The 27,000-nt window shown below is 38.7% G+C and overlaps 1 protein-coding gene across 1 annotated transcript in view; it reads right to left on the bottom strand.

Moving 5' to 3' along the window:
• Positions 1 to 534: 534 nt before the first annotated feature.
• The window catches only part of LOC123233741 (bactericidal permeability-increasing protein-like), a 44,511-nt gene continuing 18,045 nt past the window's right edge, over positions 535 to 27,000 (bottom strand). The window contains exons 7-16 of the mRNA XM_044659792.1: positions 24,122 to 24,185; positions 20,302 to 20,393; positions 19,246 to 19,422; positions 18,268 to 18,327; positions 15,335 to 15,505; positions 11,652 to 11,719; positions 8,279 to 8,321; positions 5,638 to 5,701; positions 3,731 to 3,807; positions 535 to 573 (exon numbers count right to left, since the gene is read on the bottom strand). Of these exons, the coding sequence (XP_044515727.1) occupies positions 535 to 573; positions 3,731 to 3,807; positions 5,638 to 5,701; positions 8,279 to 8,321; positions 11,652 to 11,719; positions 15,335 to 15,505; positions 18,268 to 18,327; positions 19,246 to 19,422; positions 20,302 to 20,393; positions 24,122 to 24,185 (855 nt within the window). The remainder of the gene's footprint in view (positions 574 to 3,730; positions 3,808 to 5,637; positions 5,702 to 8,278; positions 8,322 to 11,651; positions 11,720 to 15,334; positions 15,506 to 18,267; positions 18,328 to 19,245; positions 19,423 to 20,301; positions 20,394 to 24,121; positions 24,186 to 27,000) is intronic.

Raw genomic sequence — 27,000 nt, forward strand, 5'->3', positions numbered from 1 at the left:
TCTTTCTCTTTGTCAGTTAAAAATCTAGAGGCTTTCATGAGTGTCTCTTGGTGGATCAAGTTCCGAAGTAACAGTCAGTAATGGTAGCCAGCTCCCCATCAATTCTGATGGGTGACAAAGGATGGAGATGATGTGTGGGATAGGAATGAGCATGGCAGTCAACCAGCATCCCTCAGGCTGGTGATGGCACACCTATGACACTACAGCACTGACACACATAGCCATTTTTGATGATATGCAGCCGCATGTGGCCCCATACTTCTCTTTATGTGGCCACATGCTGAAGATGAAACATTTGCTATAGTGTAGTGTAGAAACTCTGTGCACTATAGATGACAATTCTATCTATATTAATTTACCTATTTTGGTTTATTAAATACAGTTATATATTACAATTATACATTTGTTATTTAAACTTTAAATATCGCAAAATTATGTTGTTATTTTTTTCTCGAAGTGACACACCACCTGAGTTATGCTCATGTTTTTGGTGAATTTTGACACATCAAGCTCAAAAGGTTGCCCATCTTTGCTTCAGGAGTAGAGAAAATCTGCACCAAACAGCACATAATTCTAGAGAGAGATGGAAATTTGGTTCACTGAAAAGATCTTTCTTTGTCTTGCCTTTGTATGTTGTTTTTTATAGAAGAAACATTATCAGTCCATGTGCTGGGAGGGAAGAGGATATAAGAGGATCCTAGGGACTATAGGAAAGTAGTTTCTAAGTATAGCTGGGAAGCCAGGATGTTCTAAGGGAGCTCAGATAGTTCAGGGAGCTGAGGGTCTTATCATAATAGATTTGTTGGGAGCATATCAGGTCTTCCTCAGGACTTAGGAGAATATCAAGTAGTTTGGGGCCTCTTCATATGTCATCTATGCTCATGAGAGTCCTTACAGGAACCTGTGCTTCAACTTAGGTGGCAAAACCTTCCCTCTTTCCCTTCTTCACTCAGCATTTGATAATACAGTTGTTAAATAGCTCTGAGATAGAGAGTTCTCAGGCCAAATTTGGTAGCCTTTGGAGAAGAGGGAAGAAAGGGACTAAATGTCATTTACTCAGCCATTCCCCAATACAAAAATAATTATATTTGTACAACATGGAACATTCAGTTCCTGCCTTATTGTATGTACACATATCCATCACCACTCTTAACTTGACAAGCTAGAATAGGCCCTTAGTTTCATTTCATTTGGATATTCTGCTTGTCATATTAGATTTTAACTTAACTTTTAACTAATTTAACTTCTGGGATCCTTGGGTTCCACCTTCACTGGAGGAGAATAAAGGGGAAGAGGGAGAGGTTATTATCTTAATGATATCTAAGATCTCCTCTAACTTAAGTCTCATGATCTTAGGAAGATCAGTTTTACCTTCTTTCTACCTAAGCCAGCCAGTCCTTCCCTCTCAACAGGTTCTACCATTTTCTTCAAAGCCTAAAACCTTAGTCTTCTCTGGACTCCTCCCTTGTTGCATCATATTCATCACCAAGTCCTCCCCAAACAGTCACTATTTTCATATTGCATGGGGAAATGTGCTGAATTCAGGACTTAGAAGGGAAATCATCAATTTTAATATGGTGTGAGTAGAAAGAGAAGAATTTGGAATCAAGGAATTGTAACTTTGCACAAGCTGCTTAACTCCTCTAGGCTTCAGTTTTCTCATCTATAAAATGAGAGGGGATCAGATGATCTTTTAGCTCTAGTTATCCAATCCTTATGAACCCCCTCATCTTACCAACGAAGGATCTGAGGCCCAGAGAAGTTCAGTGAGATGCCCAATGCCACACAGGTAGTAACAAATCTGATATTTAAATTCTTACCACTGTTTCATGTTGTCCATGAAAAAAGATCCCCTGCCCACAGGGATTTCTCCCTCTTTTCAGTTTATTATTCTTGTTGCTTGAGGGGAGAGGAGTGGAAGGGGATTTTAATTATATGACTCAGATTTTTTTTAACCCTTATCTTCAGTTTTAGAATCAATACTATCAGTTCCACAGTGGTAGAGTGGTAAAGACTAGGCAATTAGGGTTAAGTGACTTGCTCAGGATCTCACAGCTAAGAAGTAGCTGAAGTCAAGTTTGAATCTGTGATATTGGAAATTTGGGAGTCCTTGAACTAATTTTGAGGTCCCTGATCTAAACTTCCTGTGGATATTTAGGGCTCTTTCAAACTACATTTCCCATGATTCCTTTTGCGTAATCACATCGACAGGAAGTGTAATAACATAGAGAGAAGAATAAAAAGGAAGTGCCTGGAAGGGCACACTCTCTTTTTGGCTGAAGCAGCATAGTGGTGGAGGTAATGGTGGGTTTTTCAAATTAACTCTTAATATGGCACGTGGCTTCATTTTTCAAATGGCTATTAATAAATCTTTTAAAACCATAATATTTTTACATCTATCCTTTTATAACCATTTTATTTCTTACAAATCCAGGACATTTCATCTCCAGGCATGGCTCTGTATCCACTGAGCTACCTAGCTGTCCTGATTCAGATATTTTTAATTATTCTTTTTAATTGATGTGTATTTTATCTCTCCAACTGGATCAATAGTTCCACACAAGCACAGATCCATGTCTCAGGTTTGCCTCATCCCACTCTAACCTTACCCCAGCTCATGACTGAGTATGCCAACTGTTGTGAGGAAAATTAATAAATTATTATTTAGGAGGCTTAGCAGGCGGGGCTGAAGGATTCTAAATTGAATCAGGAAGTAGGAAGTGTTGCTTTTCTCTCTGAGATGGACTCCATGGTGCTTGGGGACAAGTTGTAACTGACCTCCTGGGAGACCTCAGAGGAAGTAGAGTTTGTACCCTGATTTCCTAGGATCCAGAAGGAAGACAGTCATCTGCTGGTGGGAGATTTTTTGGTAGAGACTATTAAACCCAACCTGAGTTGCTGGTTAACTTGGGCTGGGTTAGCTCCCATATCTACCCACCTGAAGGAGTACAGACAGTGGTCCTGGAAGAGCTGCAACATTGTTGGAGTGTGACAGGGCTCTGCAGTGAGGATCCCACTTTCTTTCCTGATCTCCATTGTGCCCTGCCCTGCTATAGTTTTAGCTTAGTAGATAAGTCCATTCCCTGACCCTGAGGCTTGCCCATAGACTGGTAGAATAGAACCCCCTTTTCCCTTCTTTAGACTATAGTTTTTCCCCCATAAGACTACCCAGTATATGTTTATCCTTCAATTTATATATTTCATAACTAGTTCTTTGATTACCTTTAAGAAGATAGAAGAGGGGAATCTAGGTAGCATAGTGGATATAGCACCAAGTCTGGAGTCAAGGGGACCTAGGTTCAAATCTGGCTTCAGATACTTCCTAGCTGTGTGACTCTGAGCAGGTTACTTAACTCTGTTGACTAGCCTTTGCCCTTCCATCTTAGAGTTTATTACTAAGACAGAAAGTAATGGTTTTAAAAAGGAAGATATACAAGTTCCATTGTCGTTGTGTATAGATAATTGTGGGACATTCAGCATAGTTTGGTAGAAAGAGGATTGACCTTAGAGTCATTTGGGTTTGGGGTTCAAATACTATCTCATCCATTTCTTCTTAATTGTGCGACCCTGTGCAAGTTCTTTCTCCTCCAATTTACTCCTTGGTTAAAAAAAGAAGTGGATGATGTGACATCAAAGGTCTCTTCCATTGATGGAAATCTATGGTCTAATATGCTGTTCTAAGATCCCTTCTGGCTCTAACTGCCAGAGTCTAAAAAAAGTATTCACTGACCTTATATGAATAGATGTGGTAGTTGTAGGGGTGGAAGTGAATTGGGACAGGAAGATGATAACCTTTCTTCAGCCTCCCTGGAAAGGAAAGCAGAGTATAATGTGAGAAAGATGAAGATGGGATAAGAAGCAGTGCTGTGGGAGGTAAGAAAAGTGATTTCATTTTTCTATCTGGACTTGGCAATGTTTTGAAAGGAAATACTCATTTTCTCTTAGGGAGCCAAGGGATGGGAAAAGGAGGTAGGAAGAGATCCATGGATATATCATTGAATCCAGAAATCTCTTTGTCTGCCAGTCTTCTATTAATCCTTTAGAGGCAACTCGGGTCTTAGAATCATAGATTTTGATATGGAGGACTTATGAAAAAGAACGTTATCCACATCCAGAGAAAGAACTGTGGGAGTAGAAAAATATATGATTGATCACATGGTTCAATGGGGATATGACTGGGGATGTTAACTTTAAATCATCACTCTATTGTAAATATTAATAATATGGAAATGTGTTTTGAACAATGATACATGTAAAACCTAGTGGAATTGCTCATTGGCTCTGGGTGTGGGGGAAGGCAGGAGAGGAGAGAAAGAACATGAATCATGTAGCCATGGGATAATATTCTAAATTAATTCATTAAATTAAAAATTAAAAAAAAAGAATTATAGACTTAAAGCTGGCTAGTACCTTATAAAGCAACTCTGTCATTTTATAATTGAGAAGAAACTGAGGCCCAGAAAAGTCAATGATTTGCCAAGTCAATATAGAAAGTAAGTAATAGAATCAGGATTGGAACTCAGATCTTCTGACTCCTAACCCAACACTGTGAACAATGAAATTAAAGAAACATTCATTTAGCAGCTACTTCAGATGAGACCTAGGTCCTGCTCTCTTGGAGCTCACAGTCAGGTAATATATCGCGAGAGAGCTTTGATGCATGTATTCCATAGTAAATGCTTTAGAGTGGTACATACAAAGAACTAGCTAAGGTCAGAGCAGGTTGAGGAGTGAAGACTGGAAAGAGGAAATCAGTGACATTGTCAGAGCAGAAGAAAGGCATTCAAGGTAGATAACCTAATACCTCAACACTTTTGCTAAGTTGTCGGTTAAATCTTTATCAGAAATAAAAGACATACAGGAAAAGCAGGAATAAAACTAGTTTGGGTACCTAGTGCTATAAGTAGACAGATCTACAGGCCACATACCACAGATGGATAACCCCTAGCATTTGCATAGCAGTGAAGACAAAGCAAGCCCACTGTGGTTGAGTTTCTCTTTGGGTATGGTACCAAAATGGTGGACTGAGTACACATTGGGTTCATGTGCTGCTCATTCACTGACTGTATGACCTTAGGCAAAACATGAATTATTTTTTTTTTAATTTTTGGCCCTTATTTTCTATTTTAGAATTGATATTAAGTATCAGTTCCAAGGCAGAAGAGTGGAAAGGGCTAGGAAATTGGTATTAAATGACTTGCCCAGGATCATATAGCTAGGAATTGTCAAGACCACATTTGAACCCAGAACTTCCTATCTCTGGACCTGCCTCTCTAACAGCTGAAAATATTATTTTCTCCATAGATAATATTTGTACTACTTCTCTGAAAGGCTTGTTATTAGGAAAGTACTTTATAATTTTTTTACATTTGTATATAATTTAGATATGTTTTATATAATTCATTTATTATATTTATACTTAATATTTACATACATTATATATTTTATGCATTATATTTATGTAATTTTAATATTTTATCTAGAAAATATTATGCTATATTTTACATAGAAAATATTATATTATATTTTATATAGAAAATATAATTTTTTAGGGGCTGAGGGTATGAGTTGAGGATCCTGTTACTATCCTGGTGTCCATTTGGACCTAAGGTCAACCAATTCTCCAATGTTTCTTACCATTAATCATAGGGATCCATATTTTGGACATGTAATATGTCAGAGGGTTATGTAGCACTGACACCTAAGAGCAGAAAGTGGAAAGAAGAGATGGTTAATGACCAAAACCCCAATCACCCTCCTGCCCCTCCATTCCATATTCCTCCACTTTCCAAGAGCTTCAGTCCTATTGTAAGTGAGAGTTCAGATTGGAGACCCTTAGTCAATACCATTAAATGAGGGAAAGAACAGAGCATTTTGTTTAGAGAACAAAAAAGGAAATATTCTATCCACAAAGTTCTGCAGAGACAAATCAAAACAGAAAGACAGTTGCTACCCTGGAAGAGCTTATATTTGAATGAGAGAAGACAATTTCTAAACATACATAAACTATTGGCTAATATTTGCACCCCTTCCATCATCGAGGGGTCATGAGTCATGCTTTGAAAATGGAAAATGCTCTTACTGTAAGGTTGATGATTATAATGAACTGATTGGCTTAAACCCAAGAGAAAAAGAACCATGGGTCTGAAATACTGTAGATCAGTGGTTCCCAAACTTTTTTGGCCTACCGCCCCTTTTCCAGAAAAAATATTACTTAGCCCCCTGGAAATTAATTTTTTAAAATTTTAATAGCAATTGATAGGAAAGATAAATGCACCTGTGGCCATCACCGCTTTCCTGGATCACTGCAGCACCCACCAGGGGGCAGTGGCCCCCACTTTGGGAATCACTGCTGTAGAGAGACCACTTTTGAGTTCCTTTCCAAATCTGGGATTTGAAGAAGACTGAAAATATCAAGAAAATGGATGCTAGGATGGCGTAACCTCCCTAATTCAACATGGACATGTCAATTGGTTATATAGAGGGACTCTAATGACTCAACATCAGTACTTCAAGCTGTTTTCCCAACAGTGAGAATGTGGTGCATATATTCAGTTCCTCTGGCAATGGAATGTAAGTTCCTTGAGAAAAAGGGACCATTTTTCTTTTTATTTGGTATCTCTGATGCCCAACATATTACCATGCAAAGTCAATATATATTAACTGCTGTTGAGCTGGTTTGCTTTAGATTGGGCAACACTTGTGAGAAGGCTAGCCAAGCTGAAGATGTAGCTTATGACCACAAAGGAGATCCAATTAAGTCTATGATCTCAGGCTCATGAATGTCAAATATCAACAACCAAAAGAATCAGCTTCAAACTACTTATTATATATGTGTCTCATACAGAGACATAATTAAAATCATATGTCACATTTAAAATGAGTATGTGTGCTTGAGTGAAAAAAAGACTGTATCTGCTATATGCTGAGGTACCATAGTACATTGCATTTGGAGTTAGAAGATCTGGGTTCAAATCTTGCCTTAGTGACTTGTTATTGGTGTGACCTAGGACCAGTTACTTAACCTCTCTAGTCCTCAGGTTCTTCTATAATTGGGGGTGTGGCATCTTGGAAGCCTAACTTTATTGGGTAAGGCATTTAAGATATATAGGGTTTAAACATTTAATTTAACTATGGCGAAGTTATGTAATAATTTTACTGATATCTTGTGAGAAAGTCATCCATAAAATGAAGGGGGCACAATAGATGGCCTATTATTTCCCTTCCAGCTCTAACTCCACTTTATCCCAGTAAAAAAAGAAAGAAGGAAAGAAGGAAGAAAAATTCAATCAATTATTTTATATATGATCTCATAAAATCAAAAGGAAAGATTGTGAGATTATCTAATCTAGGGGTTCTAAAGTTTTCTGGTGTTATGGACCCCCTTCTGGCAGTTTGTGGAAGCCTAGACTCCCAGAAGCATTTTTTTTTCATTCATAATTGAAGGAAAATGCTAAATTTCATTTAGAGATGAATGAAAATAAAGATGAGATTTTCTTTTTTCTAATCCAAGTTCACATACAGTAAGACTTCATTTTATGTGACCAATAGGTTCCAAGATCCTTCCTATAAGTGGAAAACCACATATAATAGTGAACCCTGTTATTTAATAAATATTTCTTATAAGAAGTATATTCTTATAAGAATAATGGTTTTTTTTTTATAAGAAAAGGCCCCTTATGCCTTTTCTTAGGCTTATTAGAGCGATCAGCATCACTACTCTTATAGTTTGAGTACTAAATAGAGTAAATAGAGTAAACTAAATAGGGTAATGAAACAAAGAGAAGCCCTGCTTCCTCACAAGGATGTGACTGGTTACAAGTGAGAACTCCAAAGACTAATGCTGGAGCTAATGCTTGGCACAAGCCAATGTAAAGACTCACGCTAATGCTTCTCAGAGCAAGAATGCGCATGATTGGACGAACTGCTATGAGACTTTACATTGCTTGGGAAAATAGTGTGGATTTAGTCGATAATTAATTTTTTTTAATTTAGGTATTTTTATGCCTTTATTTTTTTCAGTTGCCAATTATGTATATCTGAATTTGTCTGTGTTGAGTTTGCATAAAACAAGGTCTTACTGTACTCCAAGAAATCTCTCCATGCACCTACTGATCTTCATCCTAACTTTTTCATCAACCTGGATGTAGTCTTCAAGGCAGTTCCCACGGAGGAGACCATGGAATAATCAAAGTAGCTATAGCACCTGATAGTTTATAAGGTACTTTTCCCTCCTAGCCTGGAGTCCAGGAAGCTGCTGATTCTACCTCAGACTCACCTGGAAATTGCCAATATATGAGTAATTCAAGTTCACTTGGAGCCTATAGAGAAAGTAGAGAAAAGAGATGAGTAGAGGAGACATTTGAATTCCAAACCATTGAGTATTCTATCTTGAGGGACAGGCTTTGGAAATTAGAGAAAAGTGTTAAAAATTGGTTTGGAATGGAAAGAAGTAGGTGCAGAGGAGAGAAATTACAAATATTTAACTATCATAAACTCCCAAAGAAAAGAGGTACCTATCCAAGAGGGAGGATCAACCAACCAAACCAGAGACCTAACATTTATAATCAAAATATTCAGTCTTGAAACCTAGCTCTGCCATTTAAGAGTCAAATAGCTTCTTCTTTCTGAAACTTTTCTTGGATATAATGGGCATAAAAACTGCACCACTGACCTCAGAGTCCAGTTGTAATGGCTTATAGCCCTTTGAGAATTTGAATGCAGTATAAAAAAATCCTCTATTATTCTTGCTGGTAAAGATTCAAGCTCATTTCCCATACCAAGTTTCCAACTCCACCATTTGCTAAGCTTTCCAGTAAAGAGGAAAAATATAACTGACTACCCTGCCAATTCTCTGCTCCATCCTGGAACCTTATAGTCATCAAAAGTCTCTCCATTCCTTCCTTCTCCTCCTATTAGGGACCACATGTTTATGAGAAAATAATAATAGCTCCCATTTATATTGGTCTTTCAAAATGTAACTTATTCTCACAAAAAGGTGGGGGCCTTGCCACCAGATGTTATATGCATAACAAATTCAGAGCTATATTTCCCCCAAAATCTACTGTGCTAAAAACTCAGATCTATTTCAAAGGATATTAAGTTCCTAAATCATGGCAAAAATTACATTTGTCCAAATGACACTGAGGAGAAATAGAGTTGTAGTAGGTGTCTCATGAATCTAAAGTTCTGAATGAAGACCTCACCCACATTTAATTCCATTTGCCAAAAATATATTAAGCATCTACTATGTGTCAGGCACAGTGCTAAGCCCTGGTGATACAAAGGCAAAAAAGAAATGGTTCTTGCCTTGAGGTAGTTATATTCTACTTGGGGGAATTCAACATATATATATATATAAATAAATACCAAGTGGAAGTAAGGAGGAAGGAAGTATATTCTAGGCATGTAAGAAAATCTGTAAAAAGATCCAGAGGTAAATGACTGAATGCAGAGGTTGGGGAACAGGAAGTAGGCCAGTGTGGTTTAGAGAACAGAGTGTGTAAAAGGGAGTAATATGAATTAAACCTAAAGAGGGAGGTGAGGGAGTGCCCCCCGCCAAAAAAAAGTCATTGGTGGCTTTAGATGCAAGTCTAAGGAATTATCGTTTTTCCCCCAAGAGGCAATGGGCAGCCACAGAAGATTTTTGAATAATAAGATGATATGGTTAAACTCGTATTTTAGGAATATTGATTTAACAAAGGTGTGGAAGATGAAATGGATAGGGGAGAAATTAGAAACAAGGAAATCAATAGGGAGACTATTGAAGTACATTAGGTGAGAGGGGAGGAGGGCTTAAACTAGGATAGTGACTCAGAGTAAAAAGAAGGGGATAGATGAAACAAATGGTAGAATGGTAGAATTGGCAAGATTTGGAAACAAATAGGAAGGTATATTGGAAAGCTTCAAGAACAATTAGGAAGTTGTAAAACTAGGTTGGTAGAGATTTTTAATATTACCTAGTTCAAATTGTGGAATTAGAATTTTGTACCCCAGGACTCCATTTCCCAGAATCCCACTTTCTTCTTCTCCTTACATCCTTACATTTTGGAGATAAAGTTTCTGTAACCCCGTCTCTCTCTCTTCTCCAAACGCGGTCAGGAAAAACTTCTCTTTACTCAGGCTTTTACTTTTGTCATTTTATTTCCTCTACTTCAAGTGATTATTAATAAATCTTATAAAATGTAATACTTGGAGTTATTGGATATTAATTTTAATCTTACAAAATCCTTTCATTCTTTCAGAGGAAAAAATTGAGGCTCAGAGAAATAAAGTGATCTGCCTCAGATTACATAAAACAGAAGTTGGTAGTAGAATGGGTTAGACCAGAATCCAACAATATGTTGTTTACAAAAGAAACACTTGAAACAGAAAGACACAGAGTTAAAATAAAAGGCCAGAGCAAAATCTAGTATGCTTCAGCTGAAGTAAAAAAGGTAGAGGTAGTTTTAATGATTTCAAACAAAGCAGGAAAAATAGACCTAATTAAAAGAGACATCAGGGAAACCACCTTTTGCTAAAAGACACCTTAGACATGAAATAATCTCAAAAATCCTGAAAGCAAGTTTCTCTGATAAAGACCTCATTTCTCAAATATATACTGTGTTTGGAAATGAGTTAATAAAAATAAGAACCATTCCCCAACTGATAGATAGTCAAAGGATATGAACAGGCAGTTTTCAGAATAATAAATCAATATTGCCTATAGGCATATGAGAAAAATCTTCCAAATCACTATTAATTAGAGAAATGCAAATTAAAACAACTCTGAAGTACCACCTCACAGGTATCAGAAATGGCAAATGCAGGAGGAGATGAAGGAAAAATAGGTACATTAATGAACTGTTGGTGCAGTAATGAACTAGTCTAACCAGTCTAGAAAACTATTTCGAATATATCCAAGAGGCTATCAAACTTTGACCTTTGACCCAGCAATATCAATATTAGGTCTGAATCCCAAAGAGATCAAAGGAAAAAGAAAAGAGCCTGTATATACAAAAACATTTATAGCAGCTCTTTTTGAGGTGACAAAGAACTGGAAATCAAGGGGATGCTCATCAGTTGGAGAACGGCTGAACAAGTTACGGCATGTGATTGTGACAGAGAATTATTGTGCTATAAGAAATGATAAGGGGAGTGGTTTCAGAAAAATATGGCAGGCAAGACCTATAAGAATTGATGCAAAGTGAAGTGAGAGTAACTGGGAGATCATTATACACAAGAACAACACTGTTTTATAATGATGATCATCTGGTCGATCAAATGATCCAAGACAATTCCAAAGGACTCATGATGAAAAAATGCTCTCCCTCTCCAGAGAGAGAAGTGATGGACTCTGAGTACAAATTGAAGTATACTTTTCTCACTTTATTTTTCTTGCCATTTTTTGGTGCCATATGGCTAATTTGGAAATGTTTTGCATAATTTTATATGTACAATTGATATCACATCGCTTGCTTTCTCAGTGGGTGAGGTGGGGAGAGGGAGGGAGGGAATGTGAAATTCAAATTTTTAAAAAGAAAAGAATGCTTAAAAAATATATATTTTAAAAGTAAGAGAACTGGAGCCCCTTTAGGAGCAGTGAATTGTTCAAGTTCATAGGGTGAAGAGGGTGAAGACCCTAGACTCAAAAAACATTCTCGTCTTATTACCTTTTCAGTTCCATGTGTGCCAAAATTTTACCATGCTTTGCTCTCATATAGAAGGATACGAATGTGTTCTAGAATAAAAAAGAGCAAGTAAGATTGTTATATTAGATCTTTTTTATCAGGAAATCTTTGAGCTGTAAAAGACTGTGGGAGGACCCTTTCTTGGAATATTCAACAAATTAGACCCTTCCTCAAAGGAACTTGATTATTGATAATTTAGATTATCTTGATATAATCTAAATGGGATATCTAAAGGTCTGATTGGACAAGTATAGATTTTTCCTCCCCAAAATGACTTTGAGTCATTCCAGTGCTACAAGAATTCTGGAAGTGGAGGGAAGGTGGGGGAGGGTTGCTTAATTAGCAAATTATGGATGTGTACCAGCCTTTCCTTTATTTAGAATGTAAGTTCCTTTGGTGCAGGGACTATTTCATCTTTTTCTTTGTAATCTCAATAACACAAGCATTTTGTAAGTACTTTAAAAATGTTAGTTGATTGGGGTAGCTATGTGGCTCAGTGGAAAGAGGGCCAGACCTAGAGGTACTAGGTTCAAATCTATCCTCAGATAGACTCTGGGGAAGTTACTTAAACCAATACTTAGTTCTGATGCTAAGATTCTGAAGAGTGACATAGCTGGGACTGGGCGGGACTGAGGGTGTACTAGGGATCATCTTGGAAACAGGGTTCAGGAGAAATCTGGCTTCAGAGCCAGGAAAAACTTGGGTTCAGGTTTGTCAGTCTTCTGGCACACACTGGTTATGTGACTCTGGGCAAGTAATTTAATCTCTCAGTGCCTCCAGGCAATTCTTTATGATTAGAAATACAGAGCAGATATGTGCATGGGGAGTTAGTTCAGTAGGTATTCTTTATACCAATGGAATCATTTGCTGTTGAGCTCTTTGTGACTCCATTTGGTATTTTCTTGGCAAAGATACAGGAGTGGTTTACCATCTCCTTCTCTAGCTCATTTTCCAGTTGAAGAAACTGAGGCAAAAAGGGTTAAGTGACTTGCCCAGGATCATATAGCTAGTAAATATCTGAGACCAGATTTAAACTTAGGGAGATGAATCTTCCTGACTTGACTCTAGCCTCAGTGTTCTATCTTTTGAACAATCTAGCTGGCCCAATGAAATCATATGTTTAAAAGAAGTTTAGGGTTAAAAAGAAGGGGGGTGGGGTGGGGAACAGTTCAGGAACTAAGGAACTGGGTGGCTCCTAACCTGAAAAACAAACTAACAAACAAAACCATTATCCTTCCTGTCCCAATAATACCAGGTAAGACTTTTGACTTGTCATAACTGACTTTCCATTTCCTCCAACTCTCAACTCTTCCCTTCTGATCTGGGTACTCCCTTTGAAGATGCAGTCCAAAGAACATTGGAATCATTAGATTGTAAGCTCCCTGAGGGCAGGGACTATCTTTTAGGTGTTTTTGTATCCAGTGCTTAGCATTGTGCCTGTCACACAGTAGGCACTTAAAAATGTTTATTGACTTATTGATTGATGCAGGATCTAGAGATCTATACTCCAGTCCTGTTCCTGCCACTCACAGGGAAATTGGGAGCAAATCCCATAACTAGTCCGAGTGCAGTTTCTTCTTTTATAAATGAAGGTAATTGCTTTCCTCATGATTGTTGGGGGATGCTAATGAGATATTGACTCTAAATGTCACTGTCAGCATTGAAGCACAGAGTCAACGTGGTGTGACAGTGTTATCCTTCATACAACTCAGCTCCTAGCCTAGGAAAGTGCAGTCCGTCACATCAGCATTAGTATCACTTCCCAATGGGAAGCCTGTTTTTCACGGTCTAAAGGACCTTCACATACATTATCTAATTGGACCCACACAGCAATCCAGGGAGATAATTATTATTATTCTCATTATTTTGATCATTGGCTCAGGAATTTAGTGTCAGAAAGGTTCCTATAATTATGTAACCCCTGAATATGTCAAAGAATTTTTCCAAAAAATCAAATCAAATCAAAATGTGGAATGGAACTTTTTCCTCCTGAATAGAAAAAAAAGCACCTCTATTTTGAAGATGAGTAAACTGAGGCCCATAATGGTCATGTGACTTGCTTAGAGCCTCATTCATAAGGAGCAGCAAAGCCAGAATTTAAACTCTGCTCCTCTGACAAGAGAAGTATGGTTTAAAAAAGTTCTTAAATTTTTTGTGTGCCCTGGACTCCTTTATGCCAATGAAATCATTTGTTATTGACTCATTTTTCAGGTTTAGCTTTTTGTGACCCCATTTGAAATTTTCTTGGCAAAGATACTGGAGTGGTTTACCATTTCCTTCTCCAGCTCATCTTACAGATGAGGTAACAGAGACAAGAGTTCAGAGACTTGCCCAGGGTCACACAGCTATGGAGCTATTCTCAGAATCATATTTTTAAATATATAAGAAATGCATAATTAAAAAGGAAATCAACTATTTTTATGTCAGCTGGGTTTTTTTTTCAAGTTTCAAGCTTGCTCCTGCCCCCTGAGAACTCACCTGAGGAAGTCCCAGACTTACCTGTTTCATACTGAACAATAAACCTTGAAGGGCTTGATGACCCCAGTTTGGGTCGGACTAGTGGACATAATCAAATGTTAAGTGCCCTTTTTTCTCTTAGTAGCTTCTCCCATTGTATTAAAGTCCTTTTCCAGGAAGCCCAGCCTTTGGCTTGACCCTTTCCTTTTGTATTCATTGTAGTAGACCACTCTGTGATACCCCAACTGCTGGCAACAGCCTCTTTCTCAAGCCTGTCAATACATGTTTGCTGTACCAAGTTCACCAAAAGGTATATAAGATCCCCAACTTCCATTATTCTTTGGCGAATCATCTAGCATGGTGATCCTCCCAGAGATGCTGTCCCCAGAACCCCAGGGTTCTGACTCTGTGTAGTATCTTGGTGCCTGGCTCTGTGATAGCAGCCAATTATTGGACCTATCTCTTTCCTGATTAAAGACTTGGTTTTTATGGCTACTTTAGTAGTTCTCTGTTATTTCCAAATTAATATTTAAAAAGCTCTCAAATTAGAAAGAAAAAAACCACTACTAATTCATGGATATTTTTGATTGATAATTGATAATTGACAATTGATAAATCAGTGATTTATCGGATCGGGTAATGAACTTGAAATTGGAGAGAGACTTAGATTCCCACCCTGCCTCATACATTTGCTGCTGTACATCAGTTTCCTTATCTGCAAAATGGGAGGGAGAGTGGGAGAAGGTGGATTTAAGAACCCTTAAGGTTTCTTCTGCTCTAAATCTGCATTCTGATCTAAATCTATGATTTATCTCCAATCCATACTGGCCCAGAAAGGGATGTATGTTGTCCAAATTCATAAAGGGAGTTAGGAGCATAGAGAAAAAAACCTGAAGAGATTGTTCTACTTCCACCTCCTCATTTTATAAGGAAGAAACTGAGACCTAGAACAAAAAGGATTTGCCCAAGGTCATATAGGTAGTGTTTGCAATTGGAACTCTTGTCTTCTGTCTCTAAATCCAGTGCTTTTTAAGAATACAAGTTAGCATTGGAGCTAGGACTAGAACAAGGGCTCTGATTCTATGTCCTGGCTTCTGGATTGTTGTTTTTTGTTTGTTTCTGTGGTGCTACATATGTGGACAGACCAGGGCTCATCCAGTTGGACTATGCTACCACCTGTGAGCTTTCCGAGCCCAATCCATACTGACCAGGCTAATCCGAAAGAGCGGGGCCAGAGTAGAATTAGGGAAAATAGCATAGGCATGGGTTGAAATAGGACACATGAAGCCCATTCTTTTTTTAGAGGTGATGGTGATAGATGATATAGAAGGCATGCCAAGGATGAACTGCATTTTCATGTTGGGGAACATTTTGGAAACCTGCAGAGAAAAAGAAAGAGAAGTTGTAGATGAAGTGCTCAGTTCTCACAAATTCTTGAAGAGATAGGATAGCATTTTTTTATAAACCCCCATTGCTGAAAGTATCTAAAGGGAGTGTAGCTAGGGATCTCCCCAATATACTCTTCCTACTCTATTCAATTATAATCATTAAAAATTTCAAGCCACTCACCATCTGTCTCTGAACTATTTTTCCTGGATGATTTCCCCATATTCCTTGTCATTCACTAAAGATCCCTGCCAAACTGACTGACCATGTTTATTGTCTCTTCACACTGGGTTCTATCTCTGGGCCTTTGAAGTTTCTCCTCTATGTCCAGAATGCTCTCCCTCTTCATCTAGCATGCTTTAAGCCTCTGTTTAGGGGCTATTTCCTACAAGAGGCCTTTCCTGGTTGTCCTGTTTCCTAATTTTCCTCCATAATTACTTTGTATTTGTTTTGAATGTGCTTTGTATCAACTCAACTCTATGCATCTTGTTTCCCCTAAAGAGAATGCCCTCTTAGAGTGTTGGACTTAAAAATTAGTCTGACAGACTACTGAACTATTTCTAGCCTGGGCAAGCTATCCCCAGCCCCCAATGTTTCCCAGCACTGTCTTCCTTATCTCCCCCCATGATAAGCCTAAAATGTTTTCCAGCATGAAGCTATCTTATTTACCTTCTTGAGGAATGTTTACAGCCCTGATGAGATGTTTACCTCCTTAATGAATATTTGCCAAATGCTTCCTGACCCCTGACCCTGAGGCCTCCCCCCCCCCTGCCAGGTGCTTCCTGACCACCAGTCCCTGACACTACCCTGATGATTATGTATGTACCAACCCCCTTCCCCAAACATTTCTATATAAACCCCTGGCTGAGGAAGCCTCGGGTCAGTTTAGGCATGCTTCTCTGCCTAGCGACCCTAGCTATTATTGCTAGTAAAGAATGAGCCTCTTCTTGCATATTGTATTGTCAGTGTGATTCTTCCTGCCACGGCTGAACCTGGGTTAGATATTAAAATTTGGGTACAACAAGAGAATGCCCTCTTAAGATAAAAAAAGGTTTTTTCACTTTTTATGGATATCTTGTTTTTATATGACCTTCATTTTTCATTATGTCTCTATGCTGCTTCCTAGAGACCAACCCTTATAATAAAAAAATAGAAAAGGAGGGAAGGGAAAGGGCGATTCAAGTTCTTGGACCCCAGAAAGTCTAGGACTCTGTACCCCAGAGCCCCAGAAATAACAACTCCCTGTCATAGTCAGATCACCAGCCATGCTTTCAGCCTCCCTTCATGGTCCTCTACCATCCTTCAGGGGAGCAATCTTTGCAGTGATACAGTCTACCCAGTGCCTCTGTGGCTGCTATAGCCCCTGCCTTCTCCTTGGGACAGAAAAAGTAAGTTCTCCCCAAAGTTTCTGGTGCTATCAAATGTCTCATCATCAGAATTTGTTTGGGGTAATGGAAATGACACTACAAAATGAGTATCATAAACAACAGATTTGCTGCTCTTCCGTAAGGACAAAGGGATGCTAGTAAATGTTTAACAACCAGCTCTACAGAAAAATATAGTTATGACACAGTTCTAAATTTAATTTGCATTAACATTTTCTTCATCACTTCTCTAAGTCTTAGACAATCAACAAAACCAAAAAAAAATCAAGCCTTGGTTTGTAGCATTTGCTATTTCCAAGGTATAAATTCTCACAATGAAAATTTAATAATAGATTCTTATAAGCCAATGTGAGTTAGCTCTAGTACACCCATGCCTAAGGACCATGAGACATTTCCATCAGTGCTGCAGCTAAAACTATCTATAGGTATTAACTCTCCCATAGAATATTGGGCTCTTTGACAACACGGGTCTGCCTTACCTTGCTATTGGTATTAGAATTCTCATGGCTTAGCACAGAGTCTTATATATAGTTAGCACTTAAGAAATGTTCATTCATTCAATCATTCATCCATTCGTTCATAGAGAATGGCAGGAAAGAAGGGTCAAGTCACCGGGGAAGGTCATTTCCAGCTCAGGTGTCATGAACAAGCCTGGTGGGCCTTGAAAGAAGGGAAGGTATTCTATAGGCAGAGCATGGTTCCAGAATGGTAGATGACCAAGAGGCAGCTGGAAATTCAGTGGAGAAAGCACTTGGCCTACTCAGGAAGAAATGAGCTTAAATCTGACCTCCAGCACTTGAGAGGTGTACAGCTCTGGACAAGTCACTTAACCTCTGACTTGTTCAGTTTCTTCACTTGTAAAGTGAGAATAATCATAGCATCTACATTTCAGGGTGAGATAATATTTATAAAAATGAAGAGCACTGTGCCTAGCACATAACAAGCACTATATAAATGCTTGTTCCCCTCTCCAAAACCAGGGAAAGAAAGAACTATGAGAAGGGACATATTTAGACTATTTCACTAACATCAGGATATGCTTATTGATGTCTTTGGTGCTTGACAGCCACTTGCTATGTAGCTGTCAAAATAACCTGTACCTCAGGTGGGTCCTGTCGGTCACACTTCATAGATAGAAGGTTCTGTTGGTCTACCATGTACTTTGAACTGGTTTCTCACTAATAGGTGGGCAGAGGGGTTTGCACCAATCCATGCCTACTCTCTCCTGGTATCCACTTTGTAATCTATGAGCTTAGCCATAGCCAAACCTGCTACCCTGATATCATTAGTTTTTTTGTTAACTTAGATACCAATTTCTCTCTTAGGGTCTGGTTCAAAGACTATTACAAAAAAGAAATGGAACAGCTCACCTGAGGGATCAGAGTTCCATAGACATTGGTTGTCAGAGGGAATTTGGAGTCCTTTGGAACCTGTACAAAAAGTAAGCAATTTTAAGGCTTGCAACTCAGCTGTGTAGGAGAACTAAGAATTCTGTTTAGGGTAGTAGGGATGGCTCAAGCCACACACACACCTACACCCTATCCACTCCCCTTGAGCAGCAACATATTCCCAGAAACTAAGATAATTGTGCTCAAGACACCAGAGCTTTGGGCTACAGGACTCGCCTATCTACAAACTGCTGGCTCTCAGCCCTCCGTTACTGTCACCATGCCCACGAGTAAACCAAACACACTCCTTTTCTTGACTCTGGACATTTTCACTGGCTTGTCCCATGCCCAGAGCTCTTTCCCTCTTCATCTACCTCCTGACTTTCCTGGACTCTTTCAAGTCTCAGCTAAAATCCCATCTTCTAAGAGAAGCCATTCCTGATTCTCTTCAATTCTAGTGCTTCCCCTTTATTGCTTATTTCCAACTTATCCTCCATATGTCTTGCTTTTACATAGTTACTTGCCAGTTGTCTTCATCATTAGAGTGCTAGTTCCTTGAGAGCAGGGATCATCTTTTGTTTTTTTATTCAGAAATCAGCACAATTTCTGGCACATAGTAGGTATTTTACAAAAGTCTGATTTTATTTAACTTGAATGGGAGAGTGGGGTTGAGGAATCTTGGCTTCACTCGTTCTAATCATCTCCCTCCAATAGGTAGAAGTTTTAGATAAACACGATTTAGATACAAATAAAGAAAAACTTCCTAATAATAAGAGCATTCCAAAAATCAAGTGGATTTCAGGGCTAATGACTGTAGTTCACTAAAAGTGTCAGTGAGGGTGTCAGATTTCAGTGATGTGGAAGAAGGGGTTCTTGTTCAGGTACAGACTGGACTAAGTGACCTACGAGCTTCTCTCTAGCCCTGGAAAGCTGAGATTAAGTCCACCTGTCCTGTCTTACCATTTTATCAGTCATTTTGAGGAATTTTATTCCAGCATCTTGATAAACTTGTTTGGCTGAGTTGAAGAAGCAATGTGAAACTGCAAAATAAATCATCTGGTGATTGTCTTCAGGGATTTCCATAACAGAAGGTGAAAAGGCATGTTTGGATTGATTAATCAAACTGAAAAATTGGCCCTAGGGGTGAAGGCAATAGAGAATATGATCAAGGACAAAGACTTTCCACAGAAGATAATCAGCTCTTAAGAAGAGTTAATTTCCTCCACGAAAGGAAAAAATATATATACACATATATATATATATATAGTTACTAATTACCAGAAAAATATTCAAGTCACTAGTAAAGAGAATTAAGATGCCTTTCAAACACCATCTTACATCAATTAAATTATATGCATATAATTTAATTATATATGTTACAACAAATATACTCATATATTGTTGTTGGAATTGCTTATTTGTAAAATCTTTGAAGAACAGTGTGGTGGCACACAGTAAAATATTAAAAAATAATCATATCCCTTTTGATCTCAACTTTTGTTCCAATAATTCCATTATTAAGACAATGCCTTGTCTCGTATTTTAAAAACTGTTCCCTTCTGTCTTCAAATCAATAGTAAATATTAGTTCCAAAGCAAAAGACAGTAAGGCTTTAAATGACTTAGGTTAAGTGCCCAGGGTCACACACCTAGAAAATATTTGAGGTCATATTTGAATCCAAGACCTCTAGGCTTGGCTGTCAATGCACTGAGCCATCTAGCTCCCCGCCCTTATTTTTTCAAAGAGTTATCTTTTAAGAAAATTATAGCTACATTATACAGAATTCCAAAACAAACAAACTTGAAACAATCTGACAATAGAAGGTTAAATAAATTGTGATTTATTAATGTAACAGACCACTACAATGCAATTATTACTGACCTGTACTGGTACAGTACAGGTACTTTGTACTAGTACAAAGAAGAATTTCAATTTTGAGAGGCACACTAAGTCTTCATATCCTCACCTCCTAACATCTATTGATCGGAGAATCCTTCCTATTTTATTACCACTCACCTTCAGAGGAACATATAGGCCATGGGCCGTGACTTTAGGAGCTGCTACCAAGGAATAATTGATTCCAGCTATTGCATCTGCAAAGACTTTCACTATAATAAAGGGGAAAGAGGAGGGAGAAGTTGCACATTTAAAGCATAGTACTTTACTATTAAAAAACAGCAATCTCCATATAAACATGGTAAAATGATTTGTATACAAATTAATATGCTCATGACCATAGTAGAACTTGAGGCTTTAGGGAAAGACTTAAAGGACTTAGGACCATAAGATAATGGAATCCCATATCTAGAAGAGCTTTCCAGATGATGATCCAATGCCCTCATTTAATAGATGAAGCCAATAGATGTCTTGACCTGTCTCTTGGAGAGAACTTGGCTGAGTGGATAGCTGGCTTTCCTTTCCTGTCTTCTGGAGAGAGTTTAATTCTGGTTGAAGGTCAACAAGTCCTGGCTGAGTTGAGCACCAGAGCAATATTTAGTTACATAGGCTAATGTCTTCTCTACCCTTTTGCATTTCTCTGCTTTCACTCTTTCCACCTCTTTTGTAAATAAAAACTATTAAAGATCATTTTGACTTAGAGCAATAATACTTTGAATTGATGACCACCACTATTATTTATAATCTTCATATATTTTAGCCAAACCATTAAAATTTAATCCTTATATTACCTAATGTGGAGTCATGCACAGGTAAATAAATGGCAAATAAATATTTGTAGTATGAAAAAATAACTCAATATGGCCTCTAACTGTATGACCTGATATAAATCACTCCAAATTTCACTTTCTGAATCACTCCAGTTTTAACTTTCTGTATCTATATATCTACTTCAGATATAAGCTGCTGTTGATTTAGTTGAACAGGTACAAATACAAAGACAAGAGCAAAGGACAATATTTACCCTCAAGGATGTTACAATCTAATATGATAGTTATGGATAATGATGATAATGATCCTGGGCCTCAGTTTCAGGAACAATCTATAAATATCAGCTTTTTCCTTCCCCTATAACTTTTCCTCCAGGGATGGGGATCTCTTTACCTTTTCTCAATCCTTATTCTTTCCTACCAATCTGACCACTCCTTCTCTGTCTTCTTTTCTGGGTCCTCCTTCAGATTACAACCTCTACTCATAGGTATTCCACTGGGCTCTATCCTAGGCTCCCAACTCTTCTCTACTACTTTACTTGGTGATCTCATCAGCTCCCATGGAGTTAATTATCATCTCTTTGGTGATAATTATCAAATCTACCTTTACTGTGCCAATCTCTTAGCTAACTTCCAACCTCTCATCTCCATTTGTCTTTCATACATCTCAAACTGTACGCTCAGTAGATACTTTAAACCCAACATGTCTGAAATATTTGATAATCTTTCCTACACCTTCCCTATTAGAGCAGAGGGCAATCACATCTTTCCAGGTCTTCAGGCTCATAATCTAGGGAATTATCCTGGATTCCTCACTATCCTTCACCTCTGAAAAAAAATTTTTTTTAAACCTTTACTTTCTGTTTTAGAATGAACAATATTAAGTTCCAAGGCAGAAGAGGGTTAAAGGCTAGGCAATTGGAACTAAATGACTTGCCCAGGATCACACAGCTAGAAAATGTCTGAGGCCAGATATGAACCCAAGACCTCCTATGTACAGACCTGACTCTCTATCCACTAAGCTGTCTAGCTGCCCCTGTTCAGCATCTCTTAAATATGTCCCCTTCTCTACTCTGACATTACTGCCACCCTGGTGCTGGCTCTTCATGTCTGGATTATTGAGTAGCCTGATGGTGGTCTGCCTCCAGTTTCTCCCTATTCCAATCCATCCTTCATTCAGCCACCAAAGTAGTTTTCCAAAAGGGTACAGGTCCAACCACATTATATTCTTATTCAAAGAACTCTGGAGGCTCCCTCTTGCCTCAAGGAATAAATACAAAATGCTCTGTTTGACATTCAAAGCTCTTCATAACCTAGCCTGTCCTGCTTTTCTGATCATCTTATTCTTTATTCCTTGATACATATTCTTCAAACTAGTAACTCTGGCCTCTTTGCTCTTCCATAAACAAGACATCCCATCTCTGGGTTTTGGACATTTTCTCTGGCTGTCCCCCATGCCTGGAATTCTCTCCCTCCTTAATTCCACCTACTGACTCTCTGACTTCCTTTTAGTCCCAACTAAAGTCTCATCTTTTACAGTAGGAAATCCTTCCCAAGTCCTCTTGATCCCGGTGCCTACTGTCTGTTAATTATGTCATATTTATCCTCATTTATACATATATGTTTGCCAATTGTCTTCCCCATTTAGATCATAAAGTCTTTGAGGGCAGGTTCTGTCATTTGCTTCCTTTTGAATTCCCAGTGCTTAATTGACTCTCCTCCTGAGTCAGCACAGGCAAGGTGGATTTAATTTTCAGGAAGCTTTTCTTTAAAGTGGAACTGAAATCTGTCAGTAATAGACAGTGCTGGATTTAGAGTCTGAGGACTAGAGTTTAAATTTTACCTTTACTACTTATATATTTCCATGGGCAAGCTATACAGAACTTATGGGCCTCAGTTTTCTCATCTGAAAAAGAAGAGGTAGCCAATGTGGTCCCTTCCTACTCAATTCTCCAATTCTTTGATCTTCATCACCACTGGTACTTTTGCTATTTGGGGCCAGTGGGCAACTATTCCACCGAATAGCACTTTTCAAGTAGTTTAAAAGCAATGTTTCAAATATTTGAAGTGGGTGAGAGAGTGACACATTCATCTCTAACAAAATCATTGATAATAATAATATTTGATTCATGTCACACTTTAAGGTTAACAAGAAACTCTACAAATACTACTTAATTTTACAACAATCTTATAAGATCAGAACTATAGATATCACTATTCCCATTTTATAGATGAGGAAATCAAGGTCAAGTAATTTGCCCAAGGACATACATATAGAGGAAGAGTTCTCCATAAGCTCAAGGATTTTCTTTTTTTTTTTTTTTTAACCCTTACTTTCCATTGTAGACTCAGTACTGTGTATTGGTTCCAAGACAAAAGAATAGTAAGGACTAGGCAATGAGGATTAAGTGATTTATCCAGGGTTACACAGCTAGGAAGTATCTGAGGCCAGATTTGAATCTAGGACCTCTTGTATCTAGGCCTGGCTCTCTTATCTACTGAGCCACTCACCTGCTCCTTCAAAGACTTTTTTTTACTATTATTGATCCATTTTATTCCTTATTCCTTAGTAGGTCAGTGATAGAAACCCTATGGCACACAGAGTGCTCTCTGTAGGCATGCACCCTCCCTACCCCCCAATTCATTACTAGAAATGCAGGGGGACTTTCATGGAGCTGCTCCCCTCTCCCTCTCCATTGTACCTGTTGACATTTTTTCACATGCCCCGCCCCTCTTCCCAGCAGCCAATGGGAGCACACAGGAGTAATTACGGTGGATGGCTCTTAGGCAGCAGAGCTGGAGGGGAGCAGAGTGCTCAGGCCCCTCCCCCCCCTACACTCACTGAGGACAATCCTCACTTCACCTGCCCCTCCTTCTAATAGCCCAATATGATGAGCACTTTCTCCCTCCCCTGTGTAGGGTAAGGGGGGCACACCCAACACTCTGTGGTGGGGAGGGGCACAGCACTTAGTCTGGGGGTACATGGGGGTGGGGCCCAGCACTCTGGCTCTAAAATGTTCCCCATCATTATACTAGGTAATGACCACATTCCCACTCTACTTCAAAATGGGCAGTTGCAGAAGTACTGGGGCAATGAACTGGTTATGTCATCACCATTCCACCTTCTTTGCACCCTCATGATGGGGTCCCATGATGGCACCACTGCATACCTGGCATAGTCTGGAGGTAGGGTTGCAGGTAGTTGATGGTATAATTATTTATCATTGAGGACATCTGAAGAAAATCCAAGAATATAGATAGTTAGCAAACATTCTTCCCTCACTTAGCCCCCTACAGGGGCTAGCTCTCCCTCCCTCCCCCCCCTCCCCAGCTTCCTGGGAAGCAGCTATGGTCCTGTGGAATGAGCACTAGACTTGGAGTCAGCAGGCAGGATACTTTCAAGCACCAGCTCCCCCACCTATCTGTGGAACTGTGGGAAATTCACTTTAATTCCCTCATCCTTGGTGTCTTCATCTATAAAATGGATTAGACTAGATCCCTTCAAGTTGTCCTCTAATACCAATAGCTATTACCAAAAGCCTATGGCAATGCCAAGCCACTAACATTCTCTGAGATAGAAGTAATTATTATCAAGGACCTTTGGTCCTTGACTTTTCCCTCAGAAACATGAACTGCTTGAATCTGATAACTTCTAATCAAATACCATTTCCAGTTCTAAGATACTACATCCTATCAGCAAATAATCCCTGGGATTCCTCCTTCGCTGGAGTTTCTAATGGGAGCAAGAAAAGGCTTTGGACTCAAATACTAAGCTGCTGTTCTCCCTTTCTGCTTACTGTCAGCCAATTACAGAATCTCATAATTCAAAGGGCACTTAAAACTACCTGGATGGGAGAAGTAATCCCCCTACAGCAACCCCCACAAATAGTCATCCAACTTCTGCTCAAAGACCTCTAGCAATGGGGAATGCACTTTCTCCCATGGCAGCACTCCCTACTTGGGACAATGCTAATTTGGACAAAACTTTTCCTTATATGGAGACCAAAAATCTTGTCTTCATCTTCCCCCCACTGTTCCTAGTTCTGCTCTATGTAGCCAAGCAGAACAAGTCTGTTAAGTGTTCTACTTTGCTGCCCCATGGATATTTGGAGATAGCTTCATCCTCTCCACCCTACCCCAACTGATTTGCACCCTCCAGGTGTGTGCTAGAACACAATTTTAACTGCCTCTGAAATGACTGTTAAATGTTCAGCCAAACTGAAGCAGGCGGGAAAATTCTGAGACCAGAGAGCAAAATATCCATCACTAACAACATCAATAACAACAGTAATAGCTGATTGTCATGTTGTACTTTAAGATTAGCAAAGAATTGAACAAATATTTCATTTCACAGCCATCTTATAAGATGTGAACTACAAGTATAGTATTCCCATTTTGATGAGAAAACTGAGGTTAAGTGAATGAAATCAGGGCTTTATCCATTGTTTTGTCGACTGTGTACACTTAAGAAAGTTATGGGGAAAATGTTAAGAATTCCAATTAAGTTTTAATAGTGTGTGTGTATGTATATATATATAATATACATATATACATATACATACTTTTTAAAGTATATATGTATATAGACTTTTAAGTACATACATATATACTTAATATTACTAAATAATATATAGTAAAATATACTTAACATTAAGTATATATGTGTGTATTATGTATTATAAGTGTACCTATATTTTATATAGGTGTATGTATCTATATTTATCCTTACACATTTCCCCCCCCAAAAAAAAACAGTGGTTAAACATTTACCATCATACTCCTGTTTATATCCCTCACCAAATCTAAGTCTCCATTTTAAACAACTCTGTGTGACCCTCTACTAGCTGATCTTCCCAGGACAAAGGCTCACGTCTTCCTGGCTGCCCTCCTCTGAACAAACGTAAAATGTTCATATTTAGAGCAGATGTCACAGAGCCCAACTCTCTCATTTTCAATAGGAAACCAAGTCTCAGAGAAATTTGACATCCTCGAGGTCACAGAGCTGGTAAGTGGCAGGGATCGTCTGCCTCCCAACCCAGGGCGCTTTCTCCTTGACTGCACAGTTTATCAATGTCTTTCCTAAAAAAGGGATGCCCAAAGCTAAACATAATCATCTACGGTCTATGATCTAGTCAGGGAGGAAGAATATGCCCTCTCCCATTTCTAGACACTGATCTGCTTCCTAGAAATAAAGCATCCTAGAGTTGACTAAATGAGTCCTGGTGGACCCCAGAGCTTCAGGAGTAGGTCAGAAAGGCTTGGCCAACCACTTACTTATGGATACCATAGACCCTCAGCATCAATGACACTGTAGGACCACTAGATGGAGGCAAAACACAAGCATTCTGGACCTTGGGCGGCTTTTGGAGGGGGAGATGGATGAGAGGGAGGTGTTTGGTTTTTTCCCAGTGAGAGTAATTTAACTACAACAATATCTCCTATTGGCTGCCAGGCTTGGGGAGCACTGAGCCCTGCCCCCTGCCACAGATCCTTTGGTTGCTTACTCATTCATTTATTCTACAAGCCTCAAAAGGATACTAGGGGGCAGGTAGGTGGCATAGGTAGGATAGAGCACCAGATCTGGAGTTGGGAGGATCTGGGTTCAAATCTAGCCTCAAATGCTTCCTAGCTGTGTAGTCCTAGAGTAAGACACTTTAACCTCATTTGTCTAACCCTTGCCCTTTTGTCTTAGAGTTGTTACTAAGACAGAAAATGAGATTTTTTTTTAAAGAAATAAAGGAGGGGGAAGCTGGGTTGCTCTCTCAGTGGATTGAGAGCCAGATCTAAAGACAGGAGATCCTAGTTTAAATATGGCCTCAGATGCTTCCTAGCTGTGTGACCCTGGGCAAGTCATTTAATCCCTCTATTGCCTAGCTTTTACCACCCTTCTGCCTTGGAATCATTACATAGAATTGATTATAAGGTGGAAAGAAATAAAATAAATTAATTGAATAAAAATTTTTTTAAAGGAAAGAAGGAAGAAAGAAAAAGAAAGAAAGTAAAAGTAAGACAGAAAGAAAGAAAAAGAAAGAAAGGAAGAAAGAAAGAA

The sequence above is a fragment of the Gracilinanus agilis genome, chromosome 2 (assembly GCF_016433145.1).
Source record: "Gracilinanus agilis isolate LMUSP501 chromosome 2, AgileGrace, whole genome shotgun sequence".
NCBI lineage: Eukaryota > Metazoa > Chordata > Mammalia > Didelphimorphia > Didelphidae > Gracilinanus > Gracilinanus agilis.